The sequence below is a fragment of the Watersipora subatra genome, chromosome 10 (genome assembly GCF_963576615.1).
Source record: "Watersipora subatra chromosome 10, tzWatSuba1.1, whole genome shotgun sequence".
Lineage (NCBI taxonomy): Eukaryota > Metazoa > Bryozoa > Gymnolaemata > Cheilostomatida > Watersiporidae > Watersipora > Watersipora subatra.
Window position 1 is genome coordinate 24044302 of NC_088717.1, and position 27931 is coordinate 24072232.

The following is a 27931-nucleotide window of genomic DNA, read 5'->3' on the forward strand; positions in this document are numbered from 1 at the left end:
TTTTGTGGTTCTTATGCGGCACAATCTGAAAACATTTTGGTTTAAACTAAAATGGTTGCCAATAAAGTAATACATAATAAGCTTTATAAAAGTAGCTTTTCTCAAGAATAGTAAATTAAGTGTATTTTAGTTTTATCTAATTGCATTTATCACCAACTAGCACTTAGTTTCCAAACTTGACCATAAATTATAGTAAATATTGCAACTGATATCATCACCATTGTAGGTTTAAGGATTCTTATTGAAAATGGTCGACTGTGCCAACATCCAGCGTTTACTACGACGCTTCAGAAGGTAAGAAAATTGACTCTGAGCTCCAAGTATTATATAATTTGAAAACATCTCAGAGCTTCAGTGGATGCCCCTGCTTTGGTTTTAGCACACTATTTTTTCTCTTACAGATTGATTGTTTTAAATGAATCATTATTTTCTTTTAGGTACATTTAGTACAAAAGTCATTTGTTTTTTTTTATTTTTATGAAATTTTTGTTTTATTATCTATTTAAAGGGAACCTGCTCAAAGTTTTAGTAGAATTTGTTCAAAATATTCAGTATTTTTTATTTGCAATTGTTTTTACTGTTTGAGGTGATTTTATTGCCAGAATGTTTTAAGATTCAACTCAACAAAAAGTTAATCGTGGCTAAAACAAACAGATCAAGTAAAAGTTGGCTTATCACGTCTACAACTACATGTATAGCAATGATATCAACTACATGTATAGTAATGATATCAACTACATGTATAGCGATGATATCAACTACATGTATAGCAATGATATCAACTACATGTATAGCAATGATATCAATTACATGTATAGCAATGATATCAACTACATGTATAGCAATGATATCAACTACATGTATAGCAATAATATCAACTACATGTATAGCAATCATATCAACTACATGTATAGCAATGATATCAACTAGTGCCATCGTTTCGCACATATTTTTATTCTGAGTGTTTAGTTGCGATTAAGTTTTGTTGATTTTTTACTTTGAAACATTTTGGCAATCAGAACGCTCAAAACATAAAAATTAACTGTAACTGATATAAAAATACCTTCTGATAAAATCTTATAAGAGTTTGGCCAAGTTCATTTCTAATGATTCTTAATCTGTCAACTCACTAAACATCACGTTGTATTACATGACTTACCCTTTAGGGCACAAGAAGATACTGTACTTAGAGCATCTGATGGTACAGCTGATTATTCAGAAGAACAGCGTGCTCTCAAACAGACAGTAGAGCACATAACAGCTGAATGTAAAAAGGTATGATTTATCCCTGATGCAACATTCTGTTTGTTCCTACATATTAGTATAACAGAAAATGTCCATATTCAAGAGATTTTATAGCAGATATTATGAGATTTTATTTTTCGGACTAAAATTGTGCTAAAACCTGTACTTTGATAGAAAGATAGTAAAGATGTTATACTCACTGTCTAGTGATTGTTGTGATAGCAAATTCAAATAAAGTAATCCAATTTAGCTTGCATGGTTGTATTAGAAAATTTTCCAAAAGTTAAATTAATTGCTTTTTGATTGATTTAAATTTTGAAAACCAACATTTTAATTGGATTATATGGTTATCCTTAATTCTTACTTGTCAAGTAGCTTTAGCAACATTTCTAACTTCCTTGCGCTAACTTTGCACATTATTTAAGCATAATTACGTTTCACCACTCCATAGTATGTATGTTTCACCACTCTATAGTATGTATGTTTCACCACTCCATAGTATGTATGTTTCACCAATCTATAGTATGTATGTTTCACCACTCCATAGTATGTATGTTTCACCACTCCATAGTATGTATGTTTCACCACTCCATAGTATGTATGTGTCACCACTCCATAGTATGTACACTATGTTTCATCACTCTAAAGTATGTATGTTTCACCACTCCATAGTATGTATGTTTCACCACTCCATAGTATGTACGTTTCCCCACTCCATAGTATGTATGTTTTACCACTCCATAGTATATATGTTTCACCACTCCATAGTATGTACGTTTCACCACTCTATAGTATGTATGTTTCACCACTCCATAGTATGTACGTTTCACAACTCTATAGTATGTATGTTTTACCACTCCATAGTATATATGTTTCACCACTCCATAGTATGTACATTTCACCACTCTATAGTATGTATGTTTCACCACTCCATAGTATGTATGTGTCACCACTCCATAGTATGTACACTATGTTTCATCACTCTAAAGTATGTATACTATGTTTCATCACTCTAAAGTATGTATGTTTCACCACTCCATAGTATGTATGTTTCACCACTCCATAGTATGTACGTTTCACCACTCCATAGTATGTATGTTTTACCACTCCATAGTATATATGTTTCACCACTCCATAGTATGTACGTTTCACCACTCTATAGTATGTATGTTTCACCACTCCATAATATGTATGTTTCACCACTCCATAGTATGTACGTTTCACTACTCTATAGTATGTATGTTTCACCACTCCATAGTATGTACGTTTCACTACTCTATAGTATGTATGTTTTACCACTCCATAGTATGTATGTTTCACCACTCCATAGTATGTATGTTTCACCACTCTATAGTATGTATGTTTCACCACTCCATAGTATGTACGTTTCACCACTCCATAGTATGTATGTTTCACCACTCCATAGTATGTATGTTTCACCACTCCATAGTATGTATGTTGCACCACTCCATAGTATGAATGTTTCACCATTCCATAATATGTACGTTTCCCCACTCCATAGTATGTATGTTTTACCACTCCATAGTATGTATGTTTCACTACTCCATAGTATGTACGTTTCACCACTCCATACTGTGTATGTTTCACCACTCCATAGTATGTACGTTTCACCACTCCATAGTATGTACGTTTCACCACTCCATAGTATGTACGTTTCACCACTCCTTAGTATGTACGTTTCACCACTCCATAGTATGTACGTTTCACTACTCTATAGTATGTATGTTTTACCACTCCATAGTATGTATGTTTCACCACTCCATAGTATGTATGTTTCACCACTCTATAGTATGTATGTTTCACCACTCCATAGTATGTACGTTTCACCACTCCATAGTATGTATGTTTCACCACTCCATAGTATGTATGTTTCACCACTCCATAGTATGTATGTTGCACCACTCCATAGTATGAATGTTTCACTATTCCATAATATGTACGTTTCCCCACTCCATAGTATGTATGTTTTACCACTCCATAGTATGTATGTTTCACTACTCCATAGTATGTACGTTTCACCACTCTATAGTATGTACGTTTCACCACTCCATACTGTGTATGTTTCACCACTCCATAGTATGTACGTTTCACCACTCCATAGTATGTACGTTTCACCACTCCATAGTATGTACGTTTCACCACTCCATAGTATGTACGTTTCACCACTCCATAGTATGTACGTCTCACCACTCCATAGTATGTACGTCTCACCACTCCATAGTATGTAGGTTTCACCACTCCATAGTATGTACGTTTTACCACTCCATAGTATGTATGTTTTTAGCTTATATGTGGCAGATAAATAAAACAATTGTATTACTCTTCAATACAAAATTTTTGGCATCAAGCTTTAGTTTTCTGAAAGCTCTCACTTCTGGAAGTCTTTCAAAAATTAAATTATAAAACGTTTAAATTTTTATAAAAAAATATAATAGGCCTATGTTCATGTTCTTTTGAGATATTACCTCAAATTATCTTATAATATGCTGACATAATTTCACAATTAAGTTATATAATTATAATATCTTATTGTATTATACATACTATACTTGAGAAAATACTATTGGTTACTAATAGCACACTTGAGCATCAGGATTGAAGTAGAGATCATGCGTCATGTATTGGTTGGTAAACTGACTTCAGACACTCCTGGTAATATATTTAAAATTTAGACTAGCTTAAGTTACTAGCGAAATTTACTCGCTTTCATTGGGTAATTATTTAATTACTAATTAGTTTACTTAATAATTAATTTAACTAATTTAATTACCAGTGCAATGCAGGACACTTAGCTAATAGAATCGTTAAAATCCTCTGCTGCAATAACTGCATGAAATATGCAAATAAAGCTTTTCATATGTGATCTTGTGGTCAGTTGTTTGTTTTGAGAGAGCGACAAGAATAGTTATGCGGGTTGTTAGTAATAAAAAAGAAACAGTTTAAAAAGGCCTTCACCATTTTTGTTTTTTCATTTTCTAAAGAACAAATATAGAAAGCTACAAAAATGAGCTATCAAGATTGAGAAGGAAACACCTTTAAAACTTTTTATCAAGATCAATTTCAAATTAAAATATATATTTCACATGTATTGTCAATTAGGTTACTGCAAAATCTTTATACAAATTGCTTGTGAACAGTATATAATTGATTACAAGTATCACCGACTTTGACTTTCTGCAAGAACGCGTACTTGTATGTGTATTTATAGTACATCACTGACCTTGACTCTCGACAAGTATGTGTATTTGTAGAACATCACTGAATTTGTCTCTCCACAAGTATTTATATTTGTAGAACATCACTGACCATGACTCTCCACAAGTATATGTATTTGTAGAACATCACTGACCATGACTCTCCACAAGTATATGTATTTATAGAACATCACTGACTTTGACTTTCCACAATTATGTGTATTTTTAGTACATCACTGACTTTGACTCTCTACATGTATGAGTATTTATAATACATCACTGACTCTGACTCTCCACATGTATGTGTATTTATAGTACATCACTGACTTTGACTCTCTACATGTATGTGTATTTATAATACATCACTGACTCTGACTCCCCATATTTATGTGTATTTATAGAACATAACTGACCTTGTCTCTCCACAAGTATGTGTATTTATAATAGAAAATCACTGAATTTGTCTCTCCACAAGTGTGTATTTATAGTAGAACATCACTGACTTTGACTCTCCACAGGTACATGTATGTGTATCTATAGAACACCGCCAACTTTTTCTCTCCACAAGTAAGTGTATTTGTAATATATTACTCAACTTGAACTTTTGCCAGTTTGTGTATTTATAGAACATCCCTGAGTTTCCTTCAGTTGGTGTATTTATACAACATTACTGGCTTTGACTTTTGGCGGTCTAAAAATGGTCTCAACACCTGCCAGACATGTTATAGAGAAATGGTCTCAACACCTGACAGACATGTAATACAGAAATGGTTTCAACACCTGCCAGATATGTTATATAGAAATGGTCTCGACACCTGACAGACATGTAATATAGAAATGGTCTCAACACCTGACAGACATGTAATACAGAAATGGTTTCAACACCTGAAAGACATGTTATATAGAAATGGTTTCAACACCTGACAGACATGTAATATAGAAATGGTTTCAACACCTGACAGACATGTAATATAGAAATGGTCTCAACACCTGACAGACATGTAATACAGAAATGGTTTCAACACCTGACAGACATGTAATATAGAAATTGGTCTCAACACCTGCCAGACATGTTATATAGAAATGGTTTCAACACCTGCCAGACATGTAATATAGAAATGGTTTCAACACCTGACAGACATGCAATAGAGAAATGGTTTCAACACCTGACAGACATGTAATATAGAAATTGGTCTCAACACCTGCCATACATGTTATATAGAAATGGTTTCAACACCTGCCAGACATGTAATATAGAAATGGTCTCAACACCTGACAGACATGTAATATAGAAATGGTCTCAACACCTGACAGACATGTAATACAGAAATGGTTTCAACACCTGACAGACATGTAATATAGTAATGGTCTCAACACCTGACAGACATGTAATACAGAAATGGTTTCAACACCTGACAGACATGTAATATAGAAATTGGTCTCAACACCTGCCAGACATGTTATATAGAAATGGTTTCAACACCTGCCAGACATGTAATATAGAAATGGTCTCAACACCTGACAGACATGTAATGTAGAAATGATGTCAACACCTGACAGACATGTAATATAGAAATGGTTTCAACACCTGACAGATATGTTATATAGAATGGTCTCAACACCTGCCAGACATGTTATATAGAAATGGTCTCGACACCTGACAGACATGTAATATAGAAATGGTTTCAACACCTGACAGACATGTAATATAGAAATGGTTTCAACACCTAACAGACATGTTATATAGAAATGGTCTCAACACCTGACAGACATGCAATATAGAAATGATCTCAACACCTGCCAGACATGTAATATAGAAATGGTCTCAACACCTGACAGACATGTAATATAGAAATGGTTTCAACACCTGACAGACATGTAATATAGAAATTGGTCTCAACACCTGACAGACATGTTATATAGAAATGGTTTCAACATTTGACAGACATGTAATATAGAAATGGTCTCAACACCTGACAGACATGTAATACAGAAATGGTTTCAACACCTGACAGACATGTAATATAGTAATGGTCTCAACACCTGACAGACATGTAATACAGAAATGGTTTCAACACCTGAAAGACATGTTATATAGAAATGGTTTCAACACCTGACAGACATGTAATATAGAAATGGTTTCAACACCTGACAGACATGTAATATAGAAATGGTCTCAACACCTGACAGACATGTAATACAGAAATGGTTTCAACACCTGACAGACATGTAATATAGAAATTGGTCTCAACACCTGCCAGACATGTTATATAGAAATGGTTTCAACACCTGCCAGACATGTAATATAGAAATGGTTTCAACACCTGACAGACATGCAATAGAGAAATGGTTTCAACACCTGACAGACATGTAATATAGAAATTGGTCTCAACACCTGCCATACATGTTATATAGAAATGGTTTCAACACCTGCCAGACATGTAATATAGAAATGGTCTCAACACCTGACAGACATGTAATATAGAAATGGTCTCAACACCTGACAGACATGTAATACAGAAATGGTTTCAACACCTGACAGACATGTAATATAGTAATGGTCTCAACACCTGACAGACATGTAATACAGAAATGGTTTCAACACCTGACAGACATGTAATATAGAAATTGGTCTCAACACCTGCCAGACATGTTATATAGAAATGGTTTCAACACCTGCCAGACATGTAATATAGAAATGGTCTCAACACCTGACAGACATGTAATGTAGAAATGATGTCAACACCTGACAGACATGTAATATAGAAATGGTTTCAACACCTGACAGATATGTTATATAGAATGGTCTCAACACCTGCCAGACATGTTATATAGAAATGGTCTCGACACCTGACAGACATGTAATATAGAAATGGTTTCAACACCTGACAGACATGTAATATAGAAATGGTTTCAACACCTAACAGACATGTTATATAGAAATGGTCTCAACACCTGACAGACATGCAATATAGAAATGATCTCAACACCTGCCAGACATGTAATATAGAAATGGTCTCAACACCTGACAGACATGTAATATAGAAATGGTTTCAACACCTGACAGACATGTAATATAGAAATTGGTCTCAACACCTGACAGACATGTTATATAGAAATGGTTTCAACATTTGACAGACATGTAATATAGAAATGGTCTCAACACCTGACAGACATGTAATGTAGAAATGATGTCAACACCTGAAAGACATGTAATATAGAAATGGTTTCAACACCTGACAGACATGTAATATAGAAATGGTTTCAACACCTGACAGACATGTAATATAGAAATTGGTCTCAACACCTGCCAGACATGTTATATAGAAATTGTTTCAACACCTGACAGACATGTAATACAGAAATGGTTTCAACACCTGACAGACATGTAATATAGAAATGGTCTCAACACCTGACAGACATGTAATACAGAAATGGTTTCAACACCTGACAGACATGTAATATAGAAATTGGTCTCAACACCTGCCAGACATGTTATATAGAAATGGTTTCAACACCTGCCAGACATGTAATATAGAAATGGTCTCAACACCTGACAGACATGTAATGTAGAAATGATGTCAACACCTGACAGACATGTAATATAGAAATGGTTTCAACACCTGCCAGATATGTTATATAGAATGGTCTCAACACCTGCCAGACATGTTATATAGAAATGGTCTCGACACCTGACAGACATGTAATATAGAAATTGGTCTCAACACCTGACAGACATGTAATATAGAAATTGGTCTCAACACCTGACAGACATGTTATATAGAAATGGTTTCAACATTTGACAGACATGTAATATAGAAATGGTCTCAACACCTGACAGACATGTAATGTAGAAATGATGTCAACACCTGAAAGACATGTAATATAGAAATGGTTTCAACACCTGACAGACATGTAATATAGAAATGGTTTCAACACCTGACAGACATGTAATATAGAAATTGGTCTCAACACCTGCCAGACATGTTATATAGAAATGGTCTCAACACCTGACAGATATGTTATATAGAAATGGTCTCAACACCTGACAGATATGTAATATAAAAATGGTCTCAACACCTGACCAACATGTTATATAGAAATGGTCTCAACACCTGACAGACATGCAATATAGAATTGGTCTCATTGCCTGATCTGTTTTAGTCATCAACCTTCTCTCAATACATACAAATAATATTAATAAACTTAGTTTGAACAGCTGACAGACAAGAACAAAGTTGTACTGTAGCTAAAACTACTATAGTATAGGATGTTGTTCATCATAAGGTTAAGTTTTCATGAAAGTGATTTATACCAATCATTTTATTATAGCTGTTCTTATTATTCTATCATTTATTTTGCATGCATACAGAATCAGACTAGATACACAGATGATGAATTTCCTGATCATTCAAATGAACATCCGAATATATTAAGAAAAGTCTCGCGATGGCTGCGAATAGAAGATGTGAGCCCAAGAGCTTCCGATGGTCGGACAAAATGGAAAATGTTTGATGACCCTAAACCTTCTGATGTCGCGCAAGGAGGAATTGGCAATTGTTGGTAAGTTTTCTCAAACCTACCTGTTGGTAGGGTAAAAATAAACTTGCACCAAATTTTAGTCAATTTTATCAGAAAGTATCAATATTTTGATGCTTTAAGTGATCTGACTGCCAGAACGTTTAAAGATAAAATGTACATCACTTGATTACAGTTAAAATGCTCAGATCAAGCGTAAGCACGAGTACGACCTTTATAGTTGCAAAGAGACTGACAGAATAGAGACGCTAACTGCTACAACTTGAACGAAGTGAACAATATCAACTATCACAATGATAATAACTTGTGAAGCCATTTTGCACTTTTTCCTTTTCAGGGTTTTAACCCCAACCAAGTTTTTCCAGTTTTAATTTTAAAACATCCTTTTGGTCAGATCACCTTAAATATCACAAACAATTGCAAATGATAAAAAATGCTGATACTTTCTGATAAAATCTACTATAACTTTGTATAAGATCATCTTTCAAATAACTAACCTATTGGTAAGTTCAGTCAAGTATAGTTTGGACTTTCAAAAACTTACCAAACAAAAATGTTTGCTATTGTTGGATTTATTAGCTAAAAGGCCATAGTATTGAACAATAAACTTCACCGGTAAAAAACTGGTAGATGCTTGAAGTAAATTAATATACTCCGCCGTAATTCTGCCAGAATTAAAACAGCAAAGAGTTTGCTGGTTGAGCATAGTTCTTAAGTAATACAAGAAGATGGTTTATCTTTTGTCTGTGACTGTAGGTGTTTTAAGTTATATACTGCAGAGTTGTTCATTCTGGTTAGCAGTAACTGCAACCATTTTATAGTCTAAAGTCTTATAGCACTCTCTGTGTTTGTTTTCATAGTTGATAATAATGACTAAAGAAGGAACGCTAAGATCTGCTCTTTTATTTGGGTCTACCCTACCTGGTTAGTCTGTACTATCCTATGCGGCTGATGCTGACAAAGGGCATGCTGCTGTAAAATGCTATAAAGCCCGTCTACATATACATATACTTGCTATTACAATGATTAAACACTGCTTTTTGACTTTCCAAGGCCAATTACTGTTTACCTCAAACTAGCACTGAAGGTACATCTCATCTTATGAGCAGTTACAACCTTCTTTGGTCAAGTTTTGTAGTCTACAATAAAGCTTTACCATACAGCTAGCAGTAGGCCAACAATTGCCTTGAATTCTTTAAACTTTTAATCAGATAGCTCAAAGCAGGTGTGTAGGTTTTCAATACAATTTGCTACACTGCTTTTATAAACTATCTATAAATGCTAGTTACGGCAGAAGCTAGTTACTTTAGTGGCAAGTTATGTTAGGGCTAGTTGCTTTGGTGGTGAGTTACGTGAGGGCTAGTTGCTTTGGTGGGGAGTTACGTGAGGGCTAGTTGCTTTGGTGGCGAGTTACTTTGAGGGCTAGTTGCTTTGGTGGGGATTTACGTTACAGCTACATGTAGTTGCTTTGGTGGCGAGTTACGTGAGGGCTAGTTGCTTTGGTGGCGAGTTACGTGAGGGCTAGTTGCTTTGGTGGCGAGTTACGTGAGGGCTAGTTGATCATGTGGCTAGCTACTATGATGACTAGTTGCTTTGGAAGCTAGTTACTTTGATGGCTGATTGTTGTGAGTTATTCTGTTAACTATTTGTTTTGGGACTAGCATTTTCAGAAATTATTTTATCTGAAGGTATTTCCAAGACAAACTGTTTTTTAACTAATTGTTTTATCGATTGTCCAAATTGTTATTTTTTGGCTTATTATATATGCACTTGTAAAAAAGATCAAACCGCTAAACAAGGCACCATTGGCTAAACTCATACAAGCAACCATGGGTTGGCAAAACTATGGGTAGCCAAAATATGGGTTGGCAAACCCTGTTACAATATTAGAAAGACCTTTGATAACAACTATTGAAAACAACTATTAATAACAACAACTGTACATGCTATCACCATATCTTTATGCATCAAATACGTTTGTTTACAAAATTTGAACACTTTTTTGGTATATGCAATGATAAATTGTAGAATTTAGTTTTTATTCTTTGAAGACAAAACATCATAAAAGTATGTAAAAGAGTCATACATTGGAAACCTTCAAACTGGAATTGTCACAAGTAGACAACTCCTTGTTTCTTTCTCATGCCTTGACTAGTGTTTGATAAAAACAAATGATGAGCTCAAACCAGTAAAAATGTTTTATAATGTTAAACAATTATCCTTAGCTAAACAATAATAATTAAAATATAAAATCCATATGTAATTAAAAAAGAAATGATAATAAATATGAACTAACAATCATTACTTGCTAGATGATGTAACTAACAGGCAGATAACCTTTACTTGTATGTTTGACAGGCTTGTGGGTGCAATATCAATTATAGCTGACAAACCGCACCTTCTACGTAGAATCTTTGTTACTCAGAAATATAATAAATATGGAGTTTATGGAGTGCAGCTGTATATAGATGGAGTATGGAGATATGTCATTGTTGATGACAGATTCCCGTGTAATGACTATGGGGAGCTGGTATTTGCTTGGGTAAAATCTCTTTAGCTTCTTTAACAGTCACACAGACTTCTAACTAATGAATTGAAATCACAATGTTTATTAATTTGCTGTGGCCTATAATTCATAACTCATCCACCTCTATGTGTGTTTCGTACTCTATGTACTATCATAAGGGAGCCATAGAAAGCGCTTATAACTTTTGCCTAATCTTAAACTTCTGATGCAAAGAGTATCTCAAATGCATATAAAGACAAAGTGTTTACACGTTTATTTTTAGTTTTTTTTAGTCAGGAAATCTGTGCAGATGTCTCTGCAGTAAGATCATAATGTAGATGCCTATTTAATATCTTGGTTAAACTAGCAAGTAGTGGAACTTTGACAGCTATGTTAAAACTGTTGACCATGGTAAACTTTGCCACTGTCACATGTGAATATCTTTTTTATTAGCATTTCTAGCATCAAAATAAGAACTCCTAAACTTTGTTTCAATATAAACACTCGAAATGCCCAATAAAATATGCAATACAGTCTGTGGTCCTAAGAATATTAAACCAGTTGCTAAGCCCTTCTAGAAATTTATGTTTACTAAAATGATAACAATAGACCAGCATTTCACATACTGATTATAATAGAAATTTTGAGGTCTATGATACTAATTTATTATCAGATGTTCAAATAACATATAGTTTATTTTATAATAGTCAAACTCTGAGCACCTAGCGTATTTACCAACACAGTTCTAGGTGGTGTTGTACACAAGTTGAGATTACTGTAGCAAATTAACATGTGATGGTTATATAATCGTGTGTAACTCCACAGTGTTCAGGCTATGAATTTTCTGAGAAGTGTGCTCTACTGTCTAGTAATTTAAATATCAATTATAGGGAATAATCAACACTTAGACTGCTTGTTTTATGATTATATACATGTAGGTTGTTGAGGACAAATCTATTGTTTCTGTATTATTACAATGATTTCTGACAGCATGTTTTGAAGAATCTTCTGCACAATGGCACAGTCACTTGAGAGTAGACAAAACAAGACCAGCAGGATGCATTTCCTAATTTACAATACATTCACTAGAATGCAAGGAATGACTATTTAGGTTGCATCACCAACATAATGAGATTGTTATCTTCTCATGTATTTCTGATTAAACACGAGCAGACGATTACTATAGCTAAGAGTAGTTTGAAGTAGGTAGCTGCAAGTTAAGATTACTATAGGTAGAAAAGTACTCGTGATCATATTGTAAAGGTCTGGCCCCGGTAGCTGAGCCAGCTTTGCTTTTCCTAGCAAGGCAGTGCAGTCTGAACACTGGACCTTCCCCTCGTCGGCCTGCCTGACACACCTAGTGGTCGGGTCAGGCCGCGGCTGGGTATCCGCAGTTCAGGCTCACTTAGAAGGCTAGCACGGCCTGCTCTCTGAGACCCTATCTTGGCTAGTTTAGGTCCCGACTACTTACTGGAGGGCCTGATCTCCAATGCTATCGCATTCTTGATCAGGTCCGATCGTAACGTAGCCCACCCCTAGCCTTCCTTAGGTGTCTACCCCAAGCAGTTCGTGTTTCGAAGCCAGAGCAGTTCTGGCGGAAGGATCCTCCTTATGCCAACCAGGCAGGCATCAAACGTAGGCAGTTTATAAGAATAAGTATAGTGTATTTAGCGTATATCAGTACATGTATAACTTTGTCTTGACAGTATAAAATCTGTTAGCAGAATCCCAAAGAGTTGGCTTATGCCTTCTCCTTTTATACTATTTGCTCCGCCCACAATTATATAACATTCATTGTTTCACATCAGGCCTGTGAGGCAGGCCCAGACAATAGGCATAATGGTGTGCTAGCAGGCCTGTGAAGCAGGCCCAAAAATGTAGTATTATATAACAGTTTTACCAGGGTATTATATAACCGGTTAAGAAATATACATAAGTGACTAGGCATAATGTGGTCTCAAGCACAACATATGGTTTAGTATAGTCCCGTCCTCCACAATATCATGGTGCGCAACTCGACAGTGTTGTGGCAATAAACTTTCTGAAAAACCCTGTTTTCTCTATCATATTATAAGATAAATTCCAAGTAAACTTGTTCAAATAATTTATCTATACTGTCAGGAGAAAACAATATCATGATATTGCGGCCGCCTGTCTTAAAAATCTGTTTACTAGAGTTTACTCATATACACTAATCTGCTTCTCTAATGTAGGTAATATAAATGATACATGGTTGGCTTTGGGAAATCTTCGGCAAATTACAAAATTTAATCCGACCATGTTCAGAATGTAATGAAACATTTCTCCTATTAAGTATTTGGGAGTCGGAAATATTTAGACCATTCATACAACTTGGAGTAACTCCACTTACCACATAATTAGTGGCAAGATTGGGGCATATTAAAAGCATTTCAAAATGCTTATACTAGGTTATAAAATAACTTGAATTTATTCAATCACTTCTATCTTAAAAACATTACAAAATACCATACAGGACATGCTGCTGGTAGAGCAGAGCAAGACACACGTATAAAGCTGAGATAAGGCAAGTTTTTGTTATCTTTATATTATCACTCTATTTGTGAGTTGGCCGTAATATTTCAAAGACGTACTATATATAAAGCGACTAGGATCAGAAGTTAGGCCTCTTTCTTATAATCAACATGGCTGTGATTCAAATTACATAATGTCTCTTGGTAATGCTAGGAAGGGCTTCCAACCACAATTGCTTCTTTGTCAAATCCTGTCTGGTCACCAGTGACTAAACCGGCTGTCCATCTGCACTCCAGCGCAGATGAGGAGAGCGGCTGGCAACTCTGCAAGACTAAAAAGAAAATTTGACAAAGATGGAAGAGCTCCCTTGCAAACCAACAACCAGCTAGAGAGATGGTGCTAGCTAGAGATGGTGTCTCAATAAAAACATCTAACAGAAGGCAGTGGCAGATTAGTGTTGGAACCTGCTGAGATAAATCATGGTTACAGGAAGTGTTGAAGAACCATGATCACTTATGTCCTCACAGTACATGGTACTGAGAGAAAGAGATGATACAAAACTGGTCATCGTAATTGAGAGACATACAGTTTAAAACAGATCTCAATACTTGACAGACTTGCAGTATAAAACTGGTTTCAACGCTTGACAGACTTGCACCATAAAACTGTTTTCAACACTTGACAGACTTGCAGTATTACACTGGTTTCAAGCCTAAAAGACAAGCATCCAATTTTTCAAGCACAAATTTATTTTGCATAATCAATGTGAGGTATATTTTTCAACATATACAACAGTCTTTCAACCAGATGAATGTTTCATTAGTGAGCTTCAAGTAGCTAAATTGGAAACGAGGAGAAAAATCAGCAAACTCTTCAATTAACTTTTTAAATAATGCTGCCGGCATCTGTACTAGTATTTAAATAATTCATGCTTGAAATCTCTGTTGAGCATCTTGCTTCTGGTTTTAGGGTCGCAAAATGCAACTCTGGGTTCCACTGTTAGAGAAGGCAATAGCAAAGTTGTTTGGTAGCTACGGAGCTCTTGACGGTGGTCTTATTACTGTGGGTACAAAGTTTCTTACTGGAGCGCCGGTTACATTTTTTTCTTGTGGTATGTAATACAGATTAATCTCACAATAGAGCTATCACTGCAATCAGATGAAATACTAAGTGGTGCGCCAAATTAAATTGCATTTCTGGGTGCACTAATGTTGGTCTAACGATGATTAGTCTAATGGCGATTGCTTCAATACCAATTAGCCCAAAGTCAATTGGTATAAACACAACTCATCTAATGGTAGAATTGGTCCAACGACACTATTGGTCTAGTGCTGACCGGTTGAAATACACCGGTTTGTCTAATTACTGTGCCAAATATTTTTTTCCTAGCCACTGCCATTTTTCTTGTTATTGCCCAAACCTGAAAAAAACTTTGAGGCATGGCATAAACAGATAAAGTTGCTAATAGGCTCTGCAGGTGTTAGAATTTTCAAGCTTGTTTCATATTTGCCAAAGAACAACAAAGGTGAATTTTAATTTTGAAGTTTTAAATTCTTTCTCTGTACACAAGAATAACATGAATTTACATTAAAAATTTCCACTCTTTGATTTTATGTATACTAAATAATAGTCTCTGGTTTAAGTTCTTGTTTTTAACTTTGTCTTTGCATCAATTTTAAATTAACTGTTGATAACTCAAATGGTGTGTTGTACGAACCAGTTTTAAACTAAAAGTATTTGAACGGATTGGTCTATTAGACTAGCTGGCTTTAAATCAATCGATATCAGATCAATCGTCATTGGACTAATTGTACCAAACCTCCTTTGTGTCGTGTTTATGACACACATCAAAAAGTTCAACAAGTGGCTCACTAAATGTTAGACATTAGTCATACCTCTCTTTGTGCTGTAAGTTACATGACAATTTTATTGATTTCCACTTGACTCTATATCATGACACCAGTATACTATTTTCACTATTGTATCTTTCAGTTTATGAACTCTCTGTTAGTAAAACTTTCAATCAACTATCTTGAATCTTTTGTAATACTATTTGATTACCAACTTTTAAAACAATTTATTAAACTCATTCAATATTTCTTGATTTCTGTCTGCTCTTTTTTGTTTTTTTTTCCTTTTTGTTTTTTTTTTCTTTTTTGTTTTTTTTTCTTTTGGCATGTAATAAGAAATCACTTTGCTGATAACTACCAATACCTGTAAAACTTATAAATATTTATATGAAATATTTTATAGTTATTCACAACTAGTATGGCCAACTTCTGGTTGTTGGAATAAATAAACAATAGCAACAGTAAAGTTACTTTATCAGGCAAGAAAACAAACGCAGTCGCAATCGTTAACCTTAACCGTAAAGGCCACCATTAGGCTTGAGTAGAACTAACTTTGTCATTTGCAAGGCTGTGTTCATAATTAAACATAGTTCTACATTGCTACTAAAAAATTGTGTAAGTAGGCTACATGTTAGTAGCCATAAAAGTCAACCACTAAAACTAATACCAAATGTGGAGCCGCAAACTCGAGCCCGATAGAGAGCTAAAGGTTTTATTTTTTTGTAGAGCAACGTACGGTTTAGTCCTAATATTAAAAGCGTTTTAAACATTCGTGATGCTATAGTGGCAATCTTGCTGATAATAAACGTTTTAAAGATTAACTAGAATGCAAAATTTTGGTAGATTCTGTCAGAAAGTAGATATTTTCTGATCATTTGCGATTTTTTTTGTTGTTTGAGGTGATCTAATTGCTAAGATGTTTCAAAATTAAAATCCACCAGACTTGATTGCTGTTAAAACGCCTTGATAAAACGAAAAGGGGATTATGGCATCTTTAGTTGCAACGAAATGGACAGAACGGAGGCGTGTAACTCTCAAACTAGAATGTAGTATCAACTATCTCAACGATAACAACTAATGATGTCATTTCACAAGAATCTCTCTTTTAGGCGTTTTACCCATAATCAAGTTTTGTCAATTTTAATTTTGAAACACCGGGGCGGTCGATCACCTCAAGCATAAAAAAACTGCAAATGATAGAAAAACATTAATATTTTCCAATAACATCTACTAAGGTTTTGTGTAAATTTATCGTTAATGACCAGTCATAATTCTTAAAAGAGCTAGAATTGCAAGGCCTGTTTTCTGGTTGGCTTGTTTTTGACCAGAAGACAAGCCGTCTCAACCAGAGGCGACTTGTAGTACTAACGGATTACCACAAGTTAATCTTGTGTTAATCTGTTGGTATGGATTAGCACAAGATCAACTTGGCATCTGGCTGAGGGGCAAAGCGTAATCTGCTAGAAGTGTACAAATAAATTGAAAGATATATCACGAAGAAGAGAGATGCACCTTGCACCTTTTATGTTTATACGTATTTCATTGTGAAAATGATATCTGCAAATATATATACTCATTTACTTCAGCTATTATTGGTTGTTCTGAGATTGCCGAGCACAGTAAAAAAATCGGTCGACTTCATGACAATAGTTTAAATAAACTAAACTATGTACTTATCTTTATATATCTCTCAAAGTTTGTTTGTATATGTGTGCATGCATGTGTGTGTGTACATGTGTGTGCGTACATGTGTGTGTGTGTGTGCATGCGTGCGTGTTTGTTTCGGTTTGTCCAACTACAGCTATTAAAAGAATTAAGAATGAAACATCAGTTTCAAACTGGATTTGATGTTGAAACCTACTTTTCACTAGGGATGTATCGTACCAATTAAGCTACAAAATATTGATGGATTCATTGGGCAAAATAGGTTGCTATGTTAGGAAAAAGACGCATACCGCATGCTTTCACGACTCATATTATTAAGTTAACTAATAAGTTTACTAGCTAGCTTACTCCAATTAGCCATTGGCAATGTGCCAGGCTAATGGCAAGTGGCGGGCAACTACATTACCTGTCACTGTTTATAAGCTGATTTTTAATATCCGTGCAACACAGGGCATTCCGCTAATTATTTACAACTTTTAGAGTAATCTAATGTCATCACTTTTAACAACTGTTAACTGTAGATTATTTTATTTGAAGTTATTCAATGCACTTGTGGTTTCAGAATCATATTTCTCATCAGAAGAAAATCGAAAAGCAGCTTTCGACGCCATTCGATATGCTCTTCGAGACCAATGTCTTGTTTGCACAAATTCTGGCAAGGCAACTGATGAGTTAGCTAGTGTTGGCATTGAACATGAGCATGTATACACCATACTCGATACTAAAGTGGTTGCCGACCAGCGGTAAGCTGTACAACATCACGTATTATTTCTCTGGGAAAATAAGAATGAATGAAAAGTATGTAAGTGAACCAGAGAGTGGCTTATGAGTAACTCGAGAGATTTTCTAATCAAAGAAAGATAATATTGCAATTGCCTAACAGTAAAGTAGGACTGTGACATTTTATAGCAGGTACTCTCTAAAGAGACGCTGATCTAAACATTAGCCTTTATTACACACTTTCTATTGGGTGTTATGATAATTTTTACACATTCTACAAAATAATCTTTTCTTAGTAATTCTCCTTACAAAACTAGGAGATGCTACCATGCGCTTGCTGTATTAGTTATGTTTATGTCTGATATTGTTCATTATCTTTCTGTGCTCAAATATTGGTTGTTGTCTTTTCACGCTATCAACTGAAAATTTTCACCAGAATGATATCTCAGATTAGTATTTAGTAAGTACAGTATCCTGTGTAGTAAAGCGCTTATTACATGTACTTGCGAGATGATCTGATTGTGTAATAAAATATCCCTGAACCTCACCAGCTTTAATTGGTATTTTGAACATGGTGACAACAATATATTGAACCCACTAAAAAGGATGTAGATAAAAGGAATACCACCCTTGGGCAGCTCAAACTGATCACAGGAAATTTAGAGAGAGTTTGGAGAAGATGGGTGAATCTTTCAATGGCTCTTTTGCGGCAACAGGTTTAATCGCAACAAATAAGATCGCTAAAATGAAGAAGCTGGCCTCATTCAACTGCTTCAGCGGTGAAGATGTACATGAATAATACTCCCAGAAGTTTGACTCAATAACAGATTCTAGTACAGGTGCAATTAGTGAGCTTGAACAGAGGGTCCAGGTACAAGAACTTGATGATGAAATCAAAAGCTTTCGTGGATAGTACAATTCTCACTCATAAATGGAAGTGAGTCGATTCAACTTTCACAGCTACAAGCAGAATGGACACACAGTGAATATTTACCTAATGAAGCTGAAGTGGTTGGTTGAGAGATGCCAATTTAAAAGTCAATGAAATTCTTGAATTAGAGATAAGCTGTTGTTTGGCCTTGAATATAAAAAGGAAGGGGGTGAATTAATGAGAGAGGTTGATGACAAACTTTCATAGAACTATGTGGTAAGGTGAGTGAGGGTTGCTGAACAGTCAGGCTAGCTGAAAGTCGAGATAAGATGCTGAAACTAAATAGCAAAAAGTCGATGCTTTGAGAAGTGAATCGAATGATAAAAAAAACAGATAGTAAGACACTACATTACACAACATTGCGACAAAAATCATTAGAAATCACAGAATGTGTGATGTGTGAAGATGAAGATGTGTCCAAGGCAAGGCACAAAATATGCAATTTGGAGAGAAATGAATGACTTAGTAAGTGTACAAAAGTAGCAGGCAAGTTAATCAAGTAGAATCGACAGAGCTGTAGATGATGAAGAGGTGTTTCTGTAAGAGAATATTCAGCCTATTCAGTAGAACTTGTTGAGTCAAGCACATGTATACAATATTGACAGTGAGTACAAGTGAAGGAAAAGTTCAGAATATCAAGTTTAAGTTGGACACAGAAATTACCCTAAGTACATACAGCCCACATCATTGCTAAAGAAAACTTGGACCAACAGAAAAAAAGCTTTATGGACCTGGTAACAAACTTTTAATATGCCATGGAGAGATCATGTTCACAATAAAAGCTGGAAATGGAACAACTAAGCTGCAGATATTTGTTGTTGAAAGACAGAAACCCCAATGCTCAAAAAAAGATCGTGTAAAAAGCTGAGGTTGTTTGCAATTTATGACACATAGTGTTATGTCAGCAGTGTTAATGTGCGTGATTAGCTATTCATGAGGCTGAGAAAACTGAGCGACCCTCACTTTATAATTCTAAAGTTGGATCCCAGGCCATTTGCAATCGCTGCTTCATGGCTGATACTATTTTAAAGTACAACTTGATGATAAGGCCATATGGGTTATGATTGGTGACGGAGTCATAGCTAAAGTTGTAGAACCTACACTACATGTACATGTAGCTGCCCTCATCGTAATTCCCAAACTTAATCTGAAAAAAGTATGTGTTAGCACTGATCACACGAAACTGCTTACTAAAACAGAAGAGCGGTATGCTGCTATAGAGAAAGAAAATGTGGTTGTTTGCTGGGCTATTGGGAAATTTTTCCAGCACATTTCTGATATGTCACAGTTGAGACAGACCATAACCATTGGTGTCATTGTTTGGCAACAAGCTCCTGGACCGGCTACTATCAAGGACTTGAGGCTTCAAGCCCAATTTATAAAGGTTTCAGTTTGAGATGAAACATATTAGGGGGGTCTAAGAATTGGATTGCAGATGCTCTATCAAGAAATAACAGAGCCATCAAAATGGTTCTAGTCAAGTGAAAGTATGTTACATTGAGAGCTATTTTGATGTTTGTTTTGTTGAGTCATGTTTGAGTCTTGTTGCATGGTTCAGATTCAAAACTGCAGCTACTAAGAGTCTATCAACAAACAGATGGCATACTTTCTGAAATTATCAACCTTGTAAAAGTTGGCGCAGCTACTTGAATTCAGAGGACTCCATGCTTAAACCATATTTTGACAGACCTGAGCTTATCAGGAATTTCCCATGCTTGAAAATTGCCTTGCGATGGCATCATGCCAGTGAGAAATACGATCCTACAGGAAGCACATAAGTATCACCAAATGCTAGGCCAAGGCAAAATGCAGTTTATTCTGATCACAGATGTCAAAGGATGTTGAGAAGGCGGTTAGTCAAATTGAGGAATGTCCTGCCCATGAAAATAGAATGACAGCCTTTGAGACCCAATGCATTTTTTGACCGGCCATGGCAGGTGATAAGCATTGACCTGCTTCAAGTAAAAGGTGAAATAATTGTTATTAATTGACTACTACTCAAGATATCTTAAACTTGCTCTACTAGGGAGGACAGATGCTTTTTTTAGTAAAGTTATCACACACGTGAAGTCCATGTTTTCCATCATGAAATTTCAGAGCTGCCAGTCCCAGATACTGGAAAACGACGTCAGTGTCAGTTGTAAACTGTTCGGCCAAAAACATTTCTGGCCAAAATGAACCATTTCGGTCCTGTCCATAATTTTGTGGCCGAATTCCTGCTTTTACTGGCTGATTAAGATTCTAGCGAGCAAGCGTCGCATTTTTCTTTACATGTGTGAGCAAAGTTAAAAAAGAAATGGCACGATCTTTTTATTTTGTTAATTAAACAACATGAAGCAATTTACGACAAGGATCACATAGACTACACCAAAAATATGGCGTCATTTACAAAATTTGGTCCTTTCAAATGAAATGAGAGCACAAAACCATATGGAACTCATTAGTAAATAAGTAAAATAATTAAAAGAAGCCATCCATTGCCGTATGATGATATATTGTAAAAGGATTTTGTCAGGCTTTGCTCAGGCACAATGTAGCTTGTGATGGTGTTGCATAAATGTAAGAGAATGGGTGGGGTTTTCTTTCGTGTAGAATAGAAGTAGATATGTAGAAGTAATGTGTCATACTCATCCTCATGAAGAATCTTTGACTGATTCATTTATGTAAAACCACAGTGCTATGATAAAGACTGTTTTTGTTTGTTATGTACTGAGCACAAAAAAACGCTCATATGTTAACAAAAAATATAATTTTGTTGATGGGAAGGGCTGGCAAAATCTTTGTATCGAGGGATTTGTTTTGAGCAGATGAACGATCTTCTGAGAAATCTGCTGTGTAATCATAATTAATAATTTTTTCTCAAGGTTTTTTGTTACAATAGAAATATTTAGCTCAAATACATAAAAACTACCAATAAAACAGTGTTCTGTCTCCATGCGTATGGTATCTAGGAGGTGAAGTGACTTCAGATGCCGTGTGACATATGGCTTAGCTGAACCGAACCGAAACAACTTTCGAACCGAACCAAACCTAGGTCGGTTTGGTCATCGTGTGACCACGGCTTACCTCAACACAGTTTGAATTATTCTCACTCAGAGATCTAATGATGGGTAGAAAACTGAGAACTACTGTGGTAACCCACCCGACTGACTGACTTAAAGCCTAGACAGCCAGAACACAATTCATTCAGTGATTTATTGCTCAATACACACAGAAGTTGAAGGAAAATCATGATACGAGTGCTGCCGCTATTAGTCTTCTGAGAGACAAAGAAGTGATGGACAGGGTGACCAAGCGAAAGGGTAAAGTATTGGTTAAATCTTGTGAGATGGCGCGTCAGATGGTAGTGTAGACAGACAAAGGTTGAAAAATGGTGAGCAACAGAGCAGATTTTAAAGTGATGCCAGTGATAGATAGCAGCAAGATGACAGATGATCAAGGCATAAGTGAGGAAGAAAAGAAGCCAACCAGAGGGCCTAGCTAACCAGCGCTGACAACCGCAACCGACTGTCTAATTGCAGGCAATCTGTTGACATACCCTTGTTTTATACTGTACATAATATATAAAGTTGAATCTGTATTATTTCACAACGTAGAAACTAGAGTGAGCATGTTGTGGCAGTTATGTTTATGTCTGATACTGTTCATTATTTTCCCGTCCCTAAATATTGGTTATTGCCTTCTCTTGCTATTGATCATAATTTTTTATCCATGTTAAAGATCTAGACTAGTTTTTAGTGAGTATATTCCGGATTAGCAAAATTCTTATTAAATGTACTTGTGAGATAATCTGGTCACATAATAAAGTATTTCCAACCTCACACACCTTAATTGATATCTTAAACTGTGAATGCTTGTTATCCTATAACTATTGATCACAGAACTGTTTTACCCCGATTCTTATCAAGTAAATAAAATTGCGATGCTTCACATACTTTATATGAATATCTTGCAATAAATTTGTCAAACAATTTTAACAAATAAATTTTGTTTTCAGCTGCTAGAAAGACGATAGTATTACATCAGGGAAACGATAACTAATCACAGTTGTAACCATCTCCTTTTGCTGCCAATCCTAGTGCTAGCTAATCATGAAGGGGCTGAAGCTTTCTGTCCCTTTATGACTCTTGTCAACTAAGACCATGTTTTGATTGTTGCCAAAAGCTGAAAGTAAACTTATGGCTTTGCAAACTTTACAAATATCATTTTCTTTGCATCAAAAAATGTGTTCAAAATATATTGTCCTTGACCTTTATACACTGATTAAATGTACTCTCATAAGTGGGGCTGGTACCAACATATGATATGCAAAAGAGTCCTTCTATGCTGTAGCCTGTAGACAATTATAGTAGGCTGCAACTTAAGAAAATTTTTCATTTTTCATTATATTCTATTTGAACCTTCATGAAAAATTTTGCAGGTTACTGTTTTTGAGAAATATCTGGGGAACCAAGGCTTTTACGGGACGCTGGGGTCCAGATTCTGATTATTGGCAAGCAGTTATTGATAGAGATAGCCTTCCTGAAAACTTAGGAAGTGCAAGCAAAGGAATGTTCTGGATTTCCTTGGAAGACGTTGCTCAGTAAGTAGTTATAATCTAATAACAAAAGCTGACTGACAGAAGCCACATTAAGAGCATCAGGAAAAAAAGATTCCATCCCACTAAAATTGAACCAGACATTCATATTTGAAACCAAGCATGCCATTCAACAACTTTTTCACATCTAAGAATAACTATGCACATAGTTATTCCACATGTCAATCTCTTACAACACACTAGTAATCAATAATTTAACCAATAAGTTAATTCAAGGTTTGATCAGAATTTAAATTTTAGCTTTTAACTTTCTGTTTATCTGTTAATCTTGGAACTGTAACTTATGTTTCCTGCTTCTCTATATGTCCTCATCTGTAATCTCATCTAAATAAGATTAGTTAGCCAATCAGGTGACGGCTTAACATATGTACAACAGTTATACATACGTGTGAAGAACAATAACAGAATACCCAGCCAGACGATGAAACAGCCAGCCGGCCGGCCACAGCTCCGGCCCCTTGGCAAGAGGATATCTTTGCCTAGTCGAGCTGAGAGGGAACTGGCTCAACCTTAGCAGACTCAATAATAAAAGGGTTCTGGTATAATTTACTTTATAGGTACTTTCATTTTATTTAGTATCTCAAATGGCATGAGAGATGGTCAAGTCTTCCAATAAATCACAGAAAATAACCATATATGTACATATATAATAAATCTCACTTGGTTGTAGGTGAATGATTGATGCTAGTATGTGTGTATTGGGTGGTAAATCACAATGCTGTGAGTTCAAACCTTGTTTGTCGCAAACTTTTTTCACAAACAATTCCCAACTGTTGCTTTGGACAAATGAATATGGCTCATAAAAGTAAACATTTAAAAAAATTGAATGTTTTTTCTAAACTTCTATTTGCTGATGACTAGTGTTAAAATAGAATTTTACTTTAGTAGTATAGTTTTAAGAATTACCTGGTATGGTTTGAGATAACATATAAATTTTGTTGACTGAATCAGCCACAAAATGTGAACACCATTTAACGAAATGATTGGAAATAGATGACTCTCCCTTAGTGAATAGTTTATATAATTAAATAATATTTTAAGGGAGTTTTTTTATTTTTAATCTTTCAACTATGGGTATCCGCTAAACATGGCTGATAGAATTTCAATTTTAATGAAGGTTTGCTTATCTTGAGATAGGCTCGCGTTAAAAATTAAATCGCAGTCGTACAATATTGGAGCATTCTCCAGAAAAAGCCAGCAGCTTCAAAAATGAATATATTGTAAAGTAACCTAGCTAGCCTTTGGTTCTATGACTAGCTTATGGCTGTATGGTAGCCTAGGACCCAGCCCGGTTGCAACTAGGCGCTTTGTTGGTATTGCCACCAACTTTCTAAAAGACATGCAATAGTAAGTGGTCATAGTGAGCATAGAATATATATTTGAGAATAAGTATATAAGTGAGCAACAAGTTCAAACACAAGTACAGTGGACCCCCAGTCAAGTACAGTGGACCCCCGGTTACCACGTCACTGAACACAAGTACAGTGGACCCCCAGTTACCATGTCATTGCCTTACATTTTTTTACCATACTAAGTGAAATATAAAGTTTTTGCGGTCGTGTTGTCATTTTTTTTGCTACACGGCATATTACTTTATTGGCAATTACTCCATTTCGAATAGCAATTTTTTTTTCAAATTAGGCCATGCAACAATAGTAAAACAAAAAAGGACAAAAGGGCAACAGTTAGTCATTAAAATCGAATGAATAATTTGACAGATAGTGTTTAAAATGTCCTACTCTGCTAAGAGAATGGATATTAGGTGGAAGATTGTTAAAACAGCTGGCAGCGGCATCAAAAACAACAACGTTTCTTCAAAATTCAAATTGGAACAGCATCTCTTCATCTTTTTGTCAAATTAGTATGACAAAGGTTTAATAGGTTAAACATTATAGTGAAAACAAAGCAAAAGGCACCAAGCCAGAAACAGATTGATAATAAAATGTTTCGACAATTAGTTAATTGAAGTTACATGTACATGTAAGTAAAATATTAAAACTTAGCTTCAGGTGTGCGTGTGTTTAGCTAACTTCATTTATGTTAAATTCTCAGTTTATGTAACACAAAATAAAGGTCTAGCGTACCAAAAGTATTGCTGTCAAATCTCTCTCTCTCACTGCCTTTAGCCACTATGTATGTCTTGAAGGTGCAAACTCCATACCGAACCTTACATAGTAATGTTACATTTTATTGCAGACCATAACCACAATATTATAGGTTAACTATAGTTACTAAAATTACTATACAATTTTGTTACTAATTTTTAATATGTTCATTATGTGTATGAAATTTTCATGTTTTCTACAAATGGGTGCATTAAATATTTACTATCAATATGTTCCTATGCCCCTCCATACAACATCTTTGCCTTATGATCCGAACACCATAACAAATTAATGCCGTATGGCAAGGGGTCTTCAAATCCTTACTCCAAAATGTCCAGCAGGCAAGCGCTTTTTATTAACCATTCATTATATATTATTATATTATTACATATTATACTATTCATTATTTATTTAGTGCTTTAATTCACTGCTCAACTTAACTTTTTCGGCCGACAAACATGGCAGAGTAATATATTTAGTGATAATTAGTGGCACTGGTACTTTCCACCACCACAGTTAAAAAAAGTAACAATACGCTATAAGAGTTCATACTGACTTTTATAGACCTACATGTATTATTTATTGCTGCTAGAAACAATCTAAGTTTTGCAATAACAACATATTCAAGAAGTCTATCTAAATTTGTAAAATAAGGAATAGATATTATTTTTGAACTGAACTTCTGTTCTAAAAGGGTTTAGCACAACTAGTAGTAATCAATGGCTAACAACAAAGGTAGTGACAGAGATCTAGCTTATGGTACTCTCTAATGCTTGATTATTCTTGATGTTTCAATGCTAAAGTTCAAGCTTTCAATAGCCTGATTATATGATAATGCCCACGATTCGTCTTTCAGCATCCAGTATGTGTAACCTACATGTATATTGGCTGGTATCTTTCCCAATACTTAGAGCTTGTATGTAAAGTGAGATGTTACCCGTTGAAATACCAGTGATTATCTGTTTTATTATTGCCAAGTTTTTCCTTTTATTTAACTTTGCAACAGGGATATAATGGTTATTTGTATTAAGTTTAATATACAATAGTTGAATATAAGTTATATTGTCTTTCACACGAAGAGAATAGAAAAGAGCGGGAAAATATAATTGCTAGTGGTATATAAAAGTAAGAGCATAGCTAAACATATACATTACATTGGATTTGTACAAATATGAAATTATAAGTGGGAGTAACCCATCACGCTTCATTTAAATTTTATAGGTGTAAATATATTCTGTGTTTACTTTCTTTGCATTTCTTTTACAGGTATTTTTCCACGCTTGTAATTTGCTACGCTCGAGAGAATTACCATCAGTACCATATTAAAGCAAAGATACAACAATCTGGAGACGCTGTATGGGAGACATTTGAGGTAGAAGTTTTAGAAGAAACCTGCTTAGATATCAACTTTGGAAAATTTGACGGGTGAGAAACATATTTTCATTTAGTGCATTGTAATTAAACTGCTAAAATATAAAACCTGTATCAAATGGTATCCATGGTTATCATTTGATACATTACCAGATACAAGTCAAAGTGTAATAATAACCACATTGACAATTATGTTCTTTTGGTGTATAAGCTACAGCATTGAATGTAGTGAATGTGAGGCCAAGAAAACAGCAAACCAATCAAACTACGCTAACCAGACATTGTAATGCAAGGTTGTAAAAACAATATCATGGTTAACATTCAGCATAATCAGACATTGTAATGCAAGGTTGTAAAACGATACCATGGTTAACATTAACATTAACGGTTAACATTCAACACGAACAACTTTTGCATCTAACTTGCGCATAGCACCAAATTTGTGGTGGCTGATCGCCAGGGCCAGGGCTGAGCTAAAGAAGGCAGCACAAGCCGAGGCGCCGATGCTAGGACCAGGTCTAGTCCTGACTTAGTAGAAAACACGACCTTCAGTAGCACTTCCAGTTGGCCGAGGGTCAGCTACTGAGTTGCTCCAACCAGCAAAGAGAGGGGATCCAAGCTCAAGCCAAGAGCTATAAAGATGGAGCAGAAGTGACTCGGATCAGAGCATCTGAAAGTCTTAAACACTGCAGTT

General features: G+C 35.3%; 1 protein-coding gene across 1 annotated transcript; it reads left to right on the forward strand.

Annotated features, from left to right (window-relative positions):
- Window positions 1-247: 247 nt before the first annotated feature.
- Window positions 248-27770, forward strand: LOC137406900 (calpain-15-like). The gene is made up of 9 exons (XM_068093502.1): window positions 248-294; window positions 1167-1275; window positions 8833-9023; window positions 11358-11541; window positions 14968-15109; window positions 18076-18256; window positions 23585-23746; window positions 27133-27291; window positions 27698-27770. The coding sequence occupies exons 1-9, from the start codon at window positions 248-250 to the stop codon at window positions 27768-27770; spliced, it is 1248 nt and encodes a 415-aa protein (XP_067949603.1).
- Window positions 27771-27931: the final 161 nt, after the last annotated feature.

Excerpts from the sequence above, each read along its gene's own strand:
- LOC137406900 (XM_068093502.1), top strand. The coding sequence starts at position 248 with ATGGTCGACTGTGCCAACATCCAGCGTTTACTACGACGCTTCAGAAG. Across the intron at positions 1,276-8,832 it reads TAACAGCTGAATGTAAAAAG|AATCAGACTAGATACACAGA; the intron begins GTATGATTTATC and ends GCATGCATACAG. Across the intron at positions 18,257-23,584 it reads AAAGTGGTTGCCGACCAGCG|GTTACTGTTTTTGAGAAATA; the intron begins GTAAGCTGTACA and ends AAAATTTTGCAG.